Here is a 16177-nt window from a genome sequence, read left to right as displayed (position 1 = left end):
AATAATAAACTCCAAAAACATTATCTAGATATCAGTTCTTGTTAACATCCACTTGTTTTTCATATGAGGAATGTGTCACAAAGCTTACATAGAAAGTATTTTGTTTGCTTGAATTATACGCATGGTAAAATATTTGACCTTGGCATATTTTTGACTGCCGAGATCTAGTGTCGTTACATTATAAAAGAATGATAATGGCGATTTATTTGAAATGTATTTTTGATTGAATAAAACAAAAACCAATGTACACATATGGCATAATTCAAAAATACAAAAGAAAAAAATAGGTCATGTAGTAATATTAAGTAACAAAAGTCCATAGTGTAAACAAATACATATTTACTGAAAGGTGTTTGATTTATTATTTCTACGATTGCCATTGACGCGTTGGTCTTTCATAAGATGTTAATGCATGTTTATTTATAGAAATAAAATCGCCCCCTGTTTCCACTGCCACCATATCTTCCTCTTTTGGTCATCAAGCCGTCATCTTGCAACTCGTCTGAAAATAGTGTAACCATGACAACTTAAATTACATGAACCTCGCTCTGGGAAAACGGGACTTATTGTATGTGCATCAAGTGTCGTTCAAGATAAGTATATGCTGTCAACGGGACTTATTGTATGTGCATCAAGTGTCGTTCCAGATTAGCATATGCTGTCAACGGGACTTATTGTATGTGCATCAAGTGTCGTTCAAGATAAGTATATGCTGTCAACGGGACTTATTGTATGTGCATCAAGTGTCGTTCCAGATTAGCATATGCTGTCATCACAGGCTAATCAGGGACGACACTTTCCTTAAACCATTAAAGCGGAAAGTGTCGTGCCTGGTTAGCCTGCACAGTCTATTCTGGGATGACACTTTACGCACTTGCATTAAGCTCCATGTCTGTGATGACACTTTACGCACTTGCATTAAGCTCCATGACTGGGATGACACTTTACGCACTTGCATTAAGCTCCATGTCTTGGATGACACTTAACGCACTTGCATTAAGCTCCATGTCTGGGATGACACTTAACGCACTTGCATTAAGCTCCATGTCTGGGATGACACTTAACGCACTTGCATTAAGCTCCATGTCTGGGATGACACTTTACGCACTTGCATTAAGCTCCATGTCTGGGATGACACTTAACGCACTTGCATTAAGCTCCATGTCTGGGATGACACTTTACGCACTTGCATTAAGCTCCATGTCTGGGATGACACTTTACGCACTTGCATTAAGCTCCATGTCTGGGATGACACTTTACGCACTTGCATTTAGCTCCATGTCTGGGATGACACTTTACGCACTTGCATTAAGCTCCATGTCCCAAGAGCGAGGTTTATAAAGGAATAATGAAACTCTATAAACATTTTCAAGAGACAAATTCCTGATACGAACTTCAAGTTTTTTGTAAGACAAGTGACTCTTTGACTTTATAATGAAGGGCAAAGCATACAACATAACACACATACTATATATTTAATTTCATTTAAACGACCAATTCCATTAAAGCGGAAAGTATCGACATACGAAAGCCCTGTTTTCCCAGAACGAGGCTGGTGTATAACGTGTTTTAACTTTGCGTCATCTTCGTGATGTTTCTATCCTCTGTTCGATAAATACAACACAAGATCAGACGGCTGTTACTGGAGTTTCAATGTTCAATATTTATGTGCCTGAAGTAACCCAGGGTGACCTGATATAAAACCCATAAACTGCGTACACGAAATATTTGTCACTTTTACGAGTGTTTTTGTCCCAATACTTAGCCAAACTGTATTGCTTGCTCACCATGGACGGTGCTTTTCGTTTCTGCAAAAATCATCTACTTTTCACAAGTATCTCTCGATTTTAAACCTTGCCTAAGGTTGAACAATTTGTAGATGTGTCACCATTGAACATTACTTACACAAATCCATTTCAATATTCATGTGGGAAAAAGTTTCATTTCTGTAATTAGCCGCGCTGCACTCAATGACAAGTAATTGAAAAACACTTTAGTGTCATTATTTCATGAATTATATATAGATAAGATTAGCGTAGTTTCAATGATCCTGTAATTAAACAAAATATATCTCAGGCTATTAAAACAAATGGTTAAATCCTAGTTAAAAGCTTGATTTCTAGAATACGTTTTGACGGAGGGATGTCATACTGTCACGAGCATCTATTTTCACCACTTGAGCAGCGCTCTCGAAAATTTGGGCTTAATGCATTTGCTTAAAGCTTCAGCCCAGTTAAGACCGTGTTGTCCTCTTTTATGGAATTTTTCGTTTAAAGGAAGAGTATAAAGAACCAAAACCGGGCGGAAAGTGTTTTCCCTGTTTAGCCTGTGCTGACTGCACAGGCTAATGTGAGACGATGCTTTACGCTTTTATGATATTTTCTGTTTTAAAAAAGTATCTTCTTATCAAAAATCCAGTTTAGACGGAAAGTGTCTTCCCTGATTTGCCTTTGCTGACTGCACAGGCTAATCTGGGGCGACCCTTTACGCACATGCATTAAGCCCCGTATTCCCAGAGCGCGAGTCATAATTACCTGAGCAAACCAGAGTGTAGACATATTTCGATTCCGGTGACGCCGCTATACTCTCTGTCCAGCTGGAAGATTGGCGACTCTCGATCAGATTCTTCCGTGGACAAACGCATTTCACCTTCAAAGATATCAAGTCATTCTAATTCAATAAAACGAATTAAGCGTCACTGCTGTTTAAATTCTGTTTACGCTTTCCCCTTTTATAGCATTTTTCGTTTACAAAAAGTCAGTTCTTAGCCAAAATCCAGCGGTGGCGGAAAGTGTCGTCCCTGATTAGCCCATGCGGACGGCACAGGCTTATCTGGAACGACACTAAACGCACATTAATTAAACACCATTTTCACAGAGCACGACCCATATGTTTCGGAGTCTGAATCTAAAACAAACAAACACAGCCTAAATGCGCCTCGATTTAGCTTTAGCGCAGAAAGTATTACCATTATTCATTAAATCTCATTGAAATTGTACCATCAACAAAAGCACAATTCACAACGTTTATAATAAAGACAAGTTTGAACTTTTCTATTATTAACTATTAGTTGTAAATATATAAATGCAACATCAGAACTTGACGAATCAGTTTTATGTATTGTATGTTCTTTTGGATACATCGTAAGGATGAATATTGTTCAACATATCAGTTATCAACATTTAGCACGTCTTCACGATAAGAATCTCGCTCTGTGAAAACGGGGCTTAATGCATGTGCGTACAGTTTCGTCACAGATTAGCATGTGCAGTCCGCACAGGCTTATATCGGACGCCACTTTCCGCTTAGACTTGATGTCCGTTTTGGAAAGACTTCCTGCAATCGAAAAATTATACAACATATTCCTTGGACTTTAAGCATGTTCATTAAGCCCGGTATTTTATTAATAAGGCGCATATCTAATTGGTATAGTGTAGTTTTTATTTAATTAAATTTACTTGCTTTTCTATAGAAAAACTAACCATGCAATCCCTTTTAAGGAAGATAAATACATATTTAGTTCACAATTACTGCCAGTCGAAACCCTTTCGATTTGTTTGAAGATTATACCATTGAATTATAGTACACTGTAATTAATTGTCTTAAACGAAATGTAGAGCCGAACATGAATCGAGTAAAGTACAATAATTACGCTTTTCAAAAATGTTATTAGTAAAGAGTACTTTATTGTTATTATTAACTTTCTTCTAGTAAAGAAATTTTTCTTTTTCAATAAGTGTTAGAAGTTTATCTATAAAAAGTTTGTTAGGAAGCGTGCTGTTTAAAGTACAATATATAAAGATACGAAAACTCAATGCTATGATGTTATTCTTTCAAACGTTCGAAAGAGCTGTAGAAAAAGTCTACATTGACCAAAGTAAGATTACACTTGTATCTTCATAAACCTTATACAATTATTGAATATGTGAGTTCATATATTGCTCAAACCAGAAGTAAATAAACTTAGGTTTTATTCGTACTGCGGGAATAAGAATTAGCAATAAAAACGAATCTTTTATGGAGTTTATTACATACGATGCATTAGTATTATTTTGAATGTATTCTCGAGACGCGCTTCGGGAATACGGACCAAGTACCGGATTACAAATCAAATGTGAAATAAAAAACGTAAGTATGGTCATGCAGTTGTAGTTAATACTTTTGACTTGACGAATAAAGCCCGGATTACGAATACAACAACCGTGTTCATGATAATAGTTTGAGCCTCGTTCCGGGAAATATGGACTTCATGCATGTGCGTAGTCCATGTAAGCGAATCAGAGACCAACCTTTCCACCATAATTTTCGTTATGAAAAGGCTACCTTTAAACGACTTCCTGAAAACAAAACAAATCCTTTAAGCGGAAAGTGTCGTCCCCTATAAGCCTGCGCGGACTGCACAGGCTAATCTGGGGCGGCACTTAACGCACTTGCGTAAAGTCAAGATTTCACAGAACGAGTCTCACTTAAATTACTTACCGTCGTCAAGGCGACGCCGTTAAGTTGCGGTCCTTCCGGCCACATCTCCTGAGCGACGTCTCCGTTAGCGCAGCGTTCAAGGCTGGATACCAGCTGACAAAGACCGAACCTGGCATAAACACGTTACACTAATTAGTATGAATTTATTATTTTCATTTATAAAAATCTAGTGAAAGTAATGATTATACCTTTAAATGAATCAATTAATAATTAAAGTAATACAAGGCTCAGAACATAAAAGCATTGCTCGGGGGAAACTTGGCTTAATGTATGTGCGTAAAGTGACGTTCAAGATTAGCCTGTGCGGACTGCACTTTACGCACATGCATTAAACCCCTTTTTCACAGAGCTTAGCTAATATATATTTGTTGGCATTAAATTTCGTGATTCATCCAAAAATTCCTTTTGCGTTGACATTCATGCATTTTCAATTTTGAAATAAAGAGAAATTTGTTTTAAATTGATGGATCCTTCAACCCACGATATCAAGAAAAATTCTTTCCCCCCCACCCCCCCCCCTAATAATGATGATTTTACAGTATTACTTCACTTTCACAACTACTTAACAACAATATCACACCTACCAGGTGTCGTCATCGGCGGGGAGCGTCTGACTGCCGGGCCTCTCCGGGCAGTAGGAGCCCGCGGGACACGTGCACTTGACGTAGTTCAGATACAGGTCTGGCAGGCCACGACGTTGTAAACCGTAGATCTCCGAACATACGGCCTGCTGAGGGCAGACAGGCAGTGGAATTTCCTGTAAATGTTTTAGTTAAGACCCGTTTATTTTAGTTTTAACATTTTTACTTAAGTTTAGTTAAAATTAAACCTATATATTTTCGTTTAGTTTATACCTATTTATTTTTTGTTAGTTTAAACCAATTTGTTTTAGTCTTTGAACCTATTTATTATAGTTTAATTTAAACCTATTTGTTTGAGTTTAGTGCACACCTATTAAGTTTAGCTCGATTGCATCAAGTTAATTGAAACGCTTTCGAGTCCGTTTCCTAGGTAGAGCTAACACATGATAGGCCAGTGGGGATCGGACCCCGGACCTCCCGGTCGCTAGGCGAGCACCATATGCATTACGCCATGACAACTCCTGTAAATGCGTCAAGTGGTCTAAATTGTTCGTTTGTTCGCAATACACCGAATAATGCGTTGTACTTGCACACCGTTAAGGCCATTGTAATGGGGACCATAAACACCACGTTTTAATTAGTTCCCCAAAACAAACAGCTGACATTGTAAAGTTTATGAGCCTCGTTTTGGGAAAACTGGGCCTAATACATGTGCTTAAAATTGTGTTCTACATAAGCCTGTAAAGTTCGCACATGCTTATCACGGGACGAAAGTTTACGCCAAAAATGGATTTGCGTTAAAATGAGACCTTCATTTAAGGAACAATTCCCGTAAAGCGGAAAGTGTCGTCGCTTATTCTGGGACGATACTTTACGCACATGCATTTAGCCCAGTGTTCCCTGAATGCGGCTCATAAACATCTAACTGGCAGCTAAGTCTACAAGAAGCAAAACATATGGTCCGCACTCTGTGAAAAAGGGGTTTAATGCATGTACGTATAGTGTCGTTCCAGATATTCCCGTGCAGTCGGCACAAACTAATTAGGGACGATACTTTCCGCTTGTATTGTGTTTTTCGTTTAAAGGAAGACTGTTGTAGTAGAAAACCCAGTTTAGGCGGAAAGTGTCGTCCCTTATAAGAATGTGCGGACTGCACAGGCTAATCTTGGACGACACTTTACGCTCATGCATTAAACCCCCCTTTTCATATGCACGTTTAACCAAAGTCAGACTGCTAGGCCTACACGGTCAGTGTACAATATCATCCGTGCTCTGTGAAAAGGTGGTTTAAAGCGTGTGCGTTAAGTTTCGTCCCAGATTAGCCTCTGCTTTCCGCACAGGCTAATCAGGGACGACATTTTCTGCCTAAACTGGATTTTTGCTAAGAAGATACTTTCTTTAAACAGAAGATATCATAAACGGAAACTGTCGTCCCTTATTAGCCTGTGCGGAATGCACATGCATTAAACTCCCTTTTCACAGAGCACGGCTCATGTGAGAAAGACTGAACAGACAATTCCGGCAGTGTTGAACTATTAATCACATCGGACTTCTCCTAGGACAGACCAAACATCATTTAGATTTTAACAAGTGTGGACCCTTTCTCGTGGATAAGCGTTGTGTACAATACTGTAAAGTAAACTCATTACTATTCGTAAGGCATTAATATTCGTTAGTTTACTGATCCACAAATCTAACACAAACACGTCGGAAAATGACTGGAAATTCCCGAATGTAACAAAAACACATCGGAAAACGACCGGCAATCCCCGAATGTAACACAAACACATCGGAAAATGACCGGAAATCCCCGAATGTAACACAAACACATCGGAAAATGACCGGAAATCCCCGAATGTAACACAAACACATCGGAAAATGACCGGAAATCCCCGAATGTAACACAAACACATCGGGAAATGTCCGATGCAAATTCCTCTTTTTCAAAAACCAGAAATCCACGAATTTACATGTCTACGCTAGCAGTTAAAAAAAAAAGCACACGAAATTTCATGCCAACAAAAATAAAAGACAGTACCGTGTTTTGCACCATTCAGGTTTACAAGACTGTTGCTACACATTATGAAATTGTATATTTTCGTTTAAAATGATAAAACACTTTATTTTGGCCAAGGGACACATTATATATGATTAAAATCTTCTAGAGGAAGAAAACGCGTTTTTGATGTGCGTTTACTTGCTTGAGGGTATCAATTTTATAATTCACAAGGAATATTGAAATTGAGCTGTTTGAGAGACAAAATTTTAATTTGATCCATGTAAGTTCTGTTTAATAAAGAGACGTTTATCTGTACAAGAGACACGTTAAGATAAAATTTCTATTTAACGGAAATTGACTGCTGGGGTAGACTAATGGATAAATAAATGATAAATTAATGGACAGCAATTTTCATCTTTCGGCGAAACACTTGCAATCATGTTCATGCATAGACAGCTATTGCCCGAAGACACAGTTCAAGCAGAGTCAATGAAATAAGCCTCGATCTATTAAAACGGCGCTTAATGCACGTGCGTAAAGTGACGTCCCAGATTTACATATGCATTCCGCACAGGCTGACCAGGAACGACACTTTCCGCTTGTAAAAATGTTTCGTTTAAAAAAGGTCACTTCTTAGCGGAAATCCAGGTAAGCCGGAAAGTGTCGACCCAGATTGGAAAAACAGCAATCAAGTCGAAAGGTTTGACTAAGCAGGCTGCTCTGGGATAATACTTTACGCACATGCTTTAATATATATAAATATATATCAGAAAGTAAAATCATGTGTAAAATCATGTACCCCCTATTCCGATTAAAACAATATATACATTTTGCTTTAGACAAGAAGGGCAGATAATCTCACCGATTTGTTCATTCTTTGTTAATGCCCTTGAACTTTTTTTGCAAAATAAACATAATTCGGGTTTAGAAAATGACGATATTATGTTTATTCTTTTCCTGTTTTCCAGACGATATAGCATTTTTTGCGATATCGCCAGAGGAAATGCACACCAGTATTAATCTATTGCACTCACAAGGTAAACATGAGGACTTACAGTTAACACAGACAAAACACACAATATGGTTTTCAGAAAGAGGGGCAGACTGTTATCAATTGAATAATGACAAAGACTGGTTGTAGAGGGGCAGACTGTTATCAATTGAATAATGACAAAGACTGGTTGTAGAGGGGCAGACTGGTATCAATTGAATAATGACAAAGACTGGTTGTAGAGGGGCAGACTGTTATCAATTGAATAATGACAAAGACTGGTTGTAGAGGGGCAGACTGTTATCAATTGAATAATGACAAAGACTGGTTGTGGAGGGGCAGACTGTTATCAATTGAATAATGACAAAGACTGGTTGTAGAGGGGCAGACTGTTATCAATTGAATAATGACAAATACTGGTTGTAGAGGGGCAGACTGGTATCAATTGAATAATGACAAAGACTGGTTGTAGTGGGGCAGACTGTTATCAATTGAATAATGACAAAGACTGGTTGTAGAGGGGCAGACTGTTATCAATTGAATAATGACAAAGACTGGTTGTAGAGGGGCAGACTGGTATCAATTGAATAATGAAAAAGACTGGTTGTAGAGGGGCAGACTGGTATCAATTGAATAATGACAAAGACTGGTTGTAGAGGGGCAGACTGGTATCAATTGAATAATGACAAAGACTGGTTGTAGAGGGGCAGACTGGTATCAATTGAATAATGACAAAGACTGGTTGTAGAGGGGCAGACTGGTATCAATTGAATAATGACAAAGACTGGTTGTAGACTAATCTGGGAATTTTTGTCTGAATTAATAAGGCATTATACATATTGCTTCAATGCTGTTAACCCTTTGCATGCTGGGAAATTTAACGTCTGCTAAAATGTCGTCTGCTGAATTTCTACAATTAGCATTTCTTCGATTTTTTTTTCAAAATATACTATCAGAATAGCAAACAGTTTGGATCCAGATGAGACGCCACGTTCTGTGGCGTCTCATCTGGATGCAAACTGTTTGCAAAGGCCTTCAAAATTCGGTTCCCGCGCTGAAAGGGTTAAAAGTATGAATTATAGCCATTTGTGTGAACTCTCTGATTCATTTCTTGGTCATTTACTTACCTATTCAGCAGAGTTACGTGGATTCACACAATCAAAGGAAATAGAGATCATACACCTGCAATCTTGCAAATGTAATTAAAACTTGATTATTAAATACTGGTGTAATATTATACATGCACGTATAATAATTATAAAAAAGGCTTATGAGCAAGCAAAGGAAGATTTTAACAAATGGCTTTTAAAATTGCGTTTATAATGTAAAGTTATTGCTGAACAAATATGGTTTCACTTATATTTGTGAAGGTGCTGACAATATCGATTTAAATCATTTTTTGTATTTTAAACAACGTATCATTAACTTATCAATCAGGAATGGTCCCACAACATGAAGACAACTCATGTTCTAACTAATTTTTGTCCTTTTTCAAAAACCATTTTCATTACGAATCATTTCTAGATTTACTACCTTGCAGCCTAAGAATGTTTTTTTCTGTAGACATAGACTATCGGTTAACCCACTAAGAATACAAACTGGTTAATTAATAAATTTAACCCATTCATGCCTAGCGTCCTGAAAAAAGGACATTGCAAACAGCGTAGAACCAGATGACTCATCTGGGTCTGCGCTGTTTGCTTAAATGAATTTCTTTATGGAATATTCTAAATATAGAAATAAATATACTTGACACCCCTAATTTTGGAAATAAATTGATCCAATTTAGAAGGATAGGAGAGTCCACTACGCAAAAATGGGTTAATACGGTAGAAATATAATTGCTAGAGATTGTTGATGTACTTCGTTATTCAAAAGGTTTTGGAGATGAATATAATTTCATGCTCATATGTCCATTTTTAGAGGAGATACGCAAAAATATGTACCAAAGTACAAATACCAACGTACATCGATGTTAAATTTTTTGGAAATGTTGGGCATTGATAACAAAACCAAATTAATTAAAAGTTCTCCTTTCATTTAATACAAATTTAATAAAAGAAACTGATTGTTAAATGTATTTATTCTCGTAAAACAAAGACACGCACACTTAAAATACAAAATTTAGACAATGTATAAGCATATAATAATCAAATATAATATGTTTAAATATGTTTCAATCAAATATAATTAAGACCAGGTATATCGTATGTACTAAAATGTATACCGTATGTACTGAAATTATATAATTAACATGCCATGAATCGTCTTAATCATGCTTTTGTTATACTGACGATGTACATTGTGCAAGTCATAACTAAACACATGTTCTGTTCTGTTCTGTAGCAAGGGGGAATCCAGCTTTGGCGACATACTATCACCGCCATTCCAACGCTGTGCAAATATACATGACTCGATCGGTTCATAAATATACACGTGAAAGCAAACAAACGCCACAGTCCTGGTGTATTCCAGACACGGTCTGTACATATGTGGAATATATTTATGCAAATACGCATAACATTTTTTTTTCTGAAGCCACGCGGTGATCAAATATGCATACAACAGGCGTATGTGTACTTTATTGTTTCGTGACCAATATTTCAATACAAGTTTTGTGATTTTCATAAACAATAAGTAAATGTATTTTTTATTTCTTGCGAGAAATCTAAGATTGGATCGTAATTTTACATAAGTAACATGTTGATTAAATTTCCCTCGCAGATGTTTCAGAGAGTTCAACGATGTACCGTATACCACCGTATCAGTCAGAGAGTTCAACGATGTACCGTTTACCACCGTATCAGTATTGACAGAGAGTTCAACGATGTACCGTTTACCACCGTATCAGTCAGAGAGTTCAACGATGTACCGTATACCACCGTATCAGTATTGACGCTTCAAAGCCTGTCAATCGTATTTAAATTAAGAGACCATGGTGGAAATCGCGTGTCAAGTGGGTCAAATGTTTTATACGAAATAACACGTAACTTGTGTTTGTGATTTTCACACAGGAACGTTTTAATGTTTGTACTTATGTAATAATAGATGAATAGAAATGAATTCCTTTACATGAAGCGTGGGAATAGTCTACACTTTTCTTGGTAAATCCTAAATCTGTCTATTGTGCCAGACCTTTTAAAGAGAATAGAAAACACCTAACGAGTATCAAAGCATTATTTATTTAGATGTATTACATGTCATCATATACTTTCTACTATATATCCAGATATACTGTTGTACTAATTTTTCACATAGACCGTTCTACTATATGTCCACATTGACCGTTCTTCTATATGACCACATAAACCGTTCAACCATATTTTCAAATAGACCGTTTTACTTTATGTTCACATAGACCTTTCTACTATATGTTCACATAGACCGCTGTACGATATGTTCACAAATACCGTTGTTATATATGTTCACATACACCGTTCTACTATATGTTCACATAGACCGTTCTACTATATGTTCACATACACATTTTTAATATATGTTTACATAGACCGTTCTACTATATGTCCACATAGACCGGTCTACCATATGTTCACATAGACCTTTCTACTATATGTCCACATAGACCGTTGTTCTATATGTCCACAAAGACCGTTGTTCTATATGTCCACATAGACCGTTGTACTACATGTCCACATAGACCAATGTATTATATTTTCACAAATATCATTGTACTATATGTCCGCATAGACCGTTGGCCTTTTAGAATGACTGTCAATAGCCTTCTTAATCTTATCTTTAAACGTTCACCGTCCAAAGCCGTGTTTCTGATTAATTGTCATGAATCGTGACGAATATTTAGGCTCTCACGTTTCGATTTCATCATGATCATCAGATAAATTTAACTCGAAGCAATCGTCCGCACTGTATGTGGCATTTATACATTTGTAACAAATGGGCCTTTTTGTGACGGAACTATTTTGTACACACACGTGTCGAATTCTGCCCACGAGTTTTCGCTATGGTTACATTGTAAACAAGAAAAATGTGCATTTGTCTCAAATACATCAGTATCATCTTCCAGATAATGCGAAATCAATCCGTTATGGCAAACTGGGCTTAATGCATATGCGTTAAGTTTCGCCTCAGATTTGACTGTCGGTCGGCATATGTTAATCAGTGGCGTTTCTTTCCGTTTTTATGGAAAATTTCGTTCAAATGAAGTCTCTTCTTTGCAAAAATTAAGTTGAAGGGGAAAGTGTCGTCCCTGATCAACCTGTGCGGACTGCACAGGCTAATTTGTGAGTACACTTTACGCACTTGCATTATGCCCTAGTTTCTCAGAAGAGGCTCCTAACAACTTTATTCTGACAATCCTTCTATTCCAATCGTATATTATAAAGGCGACATCGACAAATTGGGACCTTTATTTATACTCCTATTATCAATTATTGAACTAAAGTCGTTTAACTGATAATACACCTTTTCAGTGATGTTTTTTTTTGCCCAATTGGTACCGCGCTAAGTGGGGAAAAAAACGCTTAAACCGAGAATATTGGAATATGCGCGTCGTAAAATCTTCCGATTTGGAAAAAATGAGTGTTTCAAATTGCTTGGTATTTAAATACAAAAACCTTTATAAATATTCTTCTAAAAGTGTGTGTGCTCCCTTGCAGATAATGCGTTTTAGGAAAAAAATGGACGCAAATGTCCTTCCTTCAAGGAATTTTTCGAACGGCAATTGGGAATTTCGTAATTTTTCCTTGGTTGGGAAAGTGTCGTTTTACGGGTACTTTGTAAAGAAGAAAAAATGTCTATTTCCTTGTTCAGGTTAATACAATCTTCAGAAAACAGGACGAAGTCTCTTACAATAATTTGCCATATCAAAGAATTACATCGTTTCACTAATTGGTTATATTGACATTATTATTATTATTTTTTAAGCTACATTATATTTCTCCAAATAAATAAGACATTAAAAATGGTTAATTATCGGGTATATTAAATGTATTACTTTATTTCATATCATTACAAAGTGACAAAAATGTTGAAATGTGCATTGGGTCTGCGAAAATATATGGCATTTTTTAAAATAAAACTCTTTCCTTCCAAACAATATCTAATTTGTTTAAATACCAACTGTCTCTCCCTGTTTATGTTAATATTCTTAATGCTTGTGGACAGACGCTGTTTTAAAGTTATGAAATCAAATTCAGAAACAGATATCAACATATAACAAATACCAACCCGTACAGTTATGTTTATACAATTAGGAAACGTTAGTTTCAAATTCTTAAGCAATTTCATTCCACACTCCCAACAAACAAATATTAGCGAATAATAAAGATGTACACTGTTTTAACTTGTCCGAAATACAGTCAAGTTATAATTGCTGTTGTTTGTTTATATCTTTAACGAAATAGCTCTCTGTTTTAATAAGGTATCAAAGAATGCATTGATACTTGTTCCTATTCGAACGTCCTGTGCTTGAGATTTTCTCGGCTTTTTATGAGAGCCAAGAAGTTTCGATTAATATAGCCGATTAATACAGGCAAATCTTCTAGTTGAATACGCGGTCACGCATCTATCTGCTATTTAAAGAACACGGCTCGTCAGTCAATCGTATTTAAGTTAAAATTGTGTTATTTTGTGTAACGTGTCTTCGACCGAGCGTCGGTCTTTATAGTATGGTTCAGACAATAACCCAAAGCACAATAGAATAGTATATAATTTTCCTCAAGCTACCTTGCTTTATGATTGGTTATTAATACAATAATTGGTTTGGAACAGTAAATCAAATGTAATCAAATGCTATATTCATATGACCTCGAACCCCACTATTTACGCTTATGACCTCGGGTCTATGTATGGAGACCTATGTCTCGGAGCTATGTATGGAGACCTATGACCTCGAGACTATGTATGGAAACCTATGTCTTCGGGTCTATGTATGGAGACCTATGTCTCGGAGCTATGTAATGAGACCTATGACCTCGAGACTATGTATGGAAACCTATGTCTTCGGGTCTATGTATGGGGACCTATGTCTCGGAGCTATGTATGGAGACCTATGACCTCGAGACTATGTATGGAGACCTATGTCTCGGAACACTTCGTTATGACTCCGAGTCTGTTTTGACTCGTTACCCTAGGTATGGAGCCTTGTAGTGTTGTGTGAAGGTATGTGACTTATATATCAACTATTAGCGACCCGGGCTGCTGAGGGGTAGGAATCCAACTTCAAGGCTCTCAGAACGTTTGAAGAGGATAGCCAGTCTCTATGTGCCCAAAGTCCCTAATGTTTGTTAATAATATAATTTAATTACCTAATTTCGCGATGTTAACTTGACGAAGTCGGCAGTACAACTGACTTTTCATAGAAAAAACGCGCGCTTTTATACTATCTGCTCATGCGGCGTTACTCGGACATTTCCATAGTGATACAGTTGAGATCTACGTAATAGTGGTTTGACTTAATTATAAAGCATAATAATGAGATTCTGGTCTTTATCAACAGAATAAACATTTATTAAACAAATGGATATAAAAACAACATACAACGACATACAACGATAAATTTCTAGGCATATTTTCAACAATGAATTAAACGTCAACAATGCTTACCGGAAATCAATGGACGCTTTTAATATATTAACTAAAAGGAACAATTTACCCAAAGAAAAATGAACGTAAGTAAAGAACGGTGGTAGGTTAAAAATCACCACATTACCCACGCCTCCGATTTTAAGCGTCCCGCTTATTCATGTATTTATATTATTATTATTTTTTTTTAAACAACATAACATGGCAAATCAAAGCAGTCTTAAAAGAACACCAATAATTAACAAAACATGATACTCTATAATACTCTGTAACAGTAATATGCACTTTACCTAAGTGTCAATGATTAACAGAAAATAAAACAATCATATTTCACAGTCTAAGCACTGTGTTGCATTGTGACATGAATAAAGAACGACTGCCTGTCATTACATGTGTGTCCGCACACATTACACCTCCAAGGCTGTCCATTGGTATGGCAACCCTGGTGGATGAAGTACATTGCAATATCCTCAAAATATATGCCACAAAAATTGCACTTGTGCAATTTGTTGCACTGACATTCATTTAGCATTTGCACGGTGTCTCGTGTCTGTGTCCCCCTTTCAGCAACGATAACTGCATCCTGCGTACTTTTGTTCATTTGGACAACACTGTCGACTTGAACGGCATTCTCTCCCTTCGGTTTGTAGTCCGCTCGAACGCCGCTACTGCGCAACCACTTCCCAGTCTCTACCTTATCAACGCCTCTACACTGTTCATCAAGGATTTTGACTTGACAACTGGGTCCAGGATGTTCAGACTCAGAACCTTTGGCTCGCTTGACCGGCGCTTGAACAGGAGTGGGAGCCGTTCTCTTTCTAACAGTCCTACCTAACTCGAAGTCACTATCTTCGTCTGAAGAAGAGCCCTTCTCGTCCACACTGATCTCGGGATCGGAATCCCAGTCACTTTCGCCGTGATCTTCCTTATCAATCACTGCACTCGCGCAAGCACTGACAGACTCAGAACATCCCTTGTCACTACCTTGCGAGACTTTATCGTGCCCCGTTCGGGCATAATGTCGTTTAAGGTATACGACCTTCTTGAAGTTCACTCCGCACGTCTTGCATGCGAGTCTCTTCAAGGTACACGTCATAATATGGTCTCGGAAGCTAACCGTAACCGGTACATCCTTTTTGCATACTGAAATCGAGGTGCTAGTACTTGCGGTAGTCTTCGTTTTCGCCATGGTCCTCCTTTTTGATCGAGCAGGACTCATGCGCTTAGCACAAACGTCACAACGGCTCACATAGATTTTCACATCATATCGTAGTCCAGGCCAGTAATATCGTTGTCTAATCTTTTCAAACGTTTTCTTAATACCAAGGTGTCCTGGTGCCTTGATACCATGCATGTTTTTCAACACAACTCGCCTTTGTTTGAACGGAACGATGACCTGCCAATACACAATATTGGTCCCAAACACATCCCATTTCCGCACTACTAAGTCATCTCTGACTTCGAGACGCTCCCATTGATTAAGTAGTGTCTTGAGGAAAGGACTGCATTTTGCAACGTCAGCATTATTTAGTCGTGCATTATCCAGGATCCACTGCTTCAGACGTG

At 37.4% G+C, this 16177-nt stretch overlaps 1 protein-coding gene across 2 annotated transcripts in view; it reads right to left on the bottom strand.

Annotated features, from left to right (window-relative positions):
* Nucleotides 1-282: 282 nt before the first annotated feature.
* The window catches only part of LOC127834715 (uncharacterized), a 41239-nt gene continuing 25344 nt past the window's right edge, over nt 283-16177 (bottom strand). For both annotated transcript variants that reach the window (XM_052360733.1, XM_052360734.1), the window contains exons 3-6: nt 5064-5236; nt 4480-4588; nt 2535-2649; nt 283-502 (exon numbers count right to left, since the gene is read on the bottom strand). In XM_052360733.1, the coding sequence (XP_052216693.1) occupies nt 417-502; nt 2535-2649; nt 4480-4588; nt 5064-5236 (483 nt within the window). In that variant the 3' untranslated portion in view covers nt 283-416. The remainder of the gene's footprint in view (nt 503-2534; nt 2650-4479; nt 4589-5063; nt 5237-16177) is intronic.

This window comes from Dreissena polymorpha, chromosome 6 (genome assembly GCF_020536995.1).
Source record: "Dreissena polymorpha isolate Duluth1 chromosome 6, UMN_Dpol_1.0, whole genome shotgun sequence".
In the NCBI taxonomy this organism is placed as follows: domain Eukaryota; kingdom Metazoa; phylum Mollusca; class Bivalvia; order Myida; family Dreissenidae; genus Dreissena; species Dreissena polymorpha.
The sequence above is the reverse complement of the archived record's forward strand: the minus strand, read 5'-3'. Positions and strand labels throughout refer to the sequence as shown.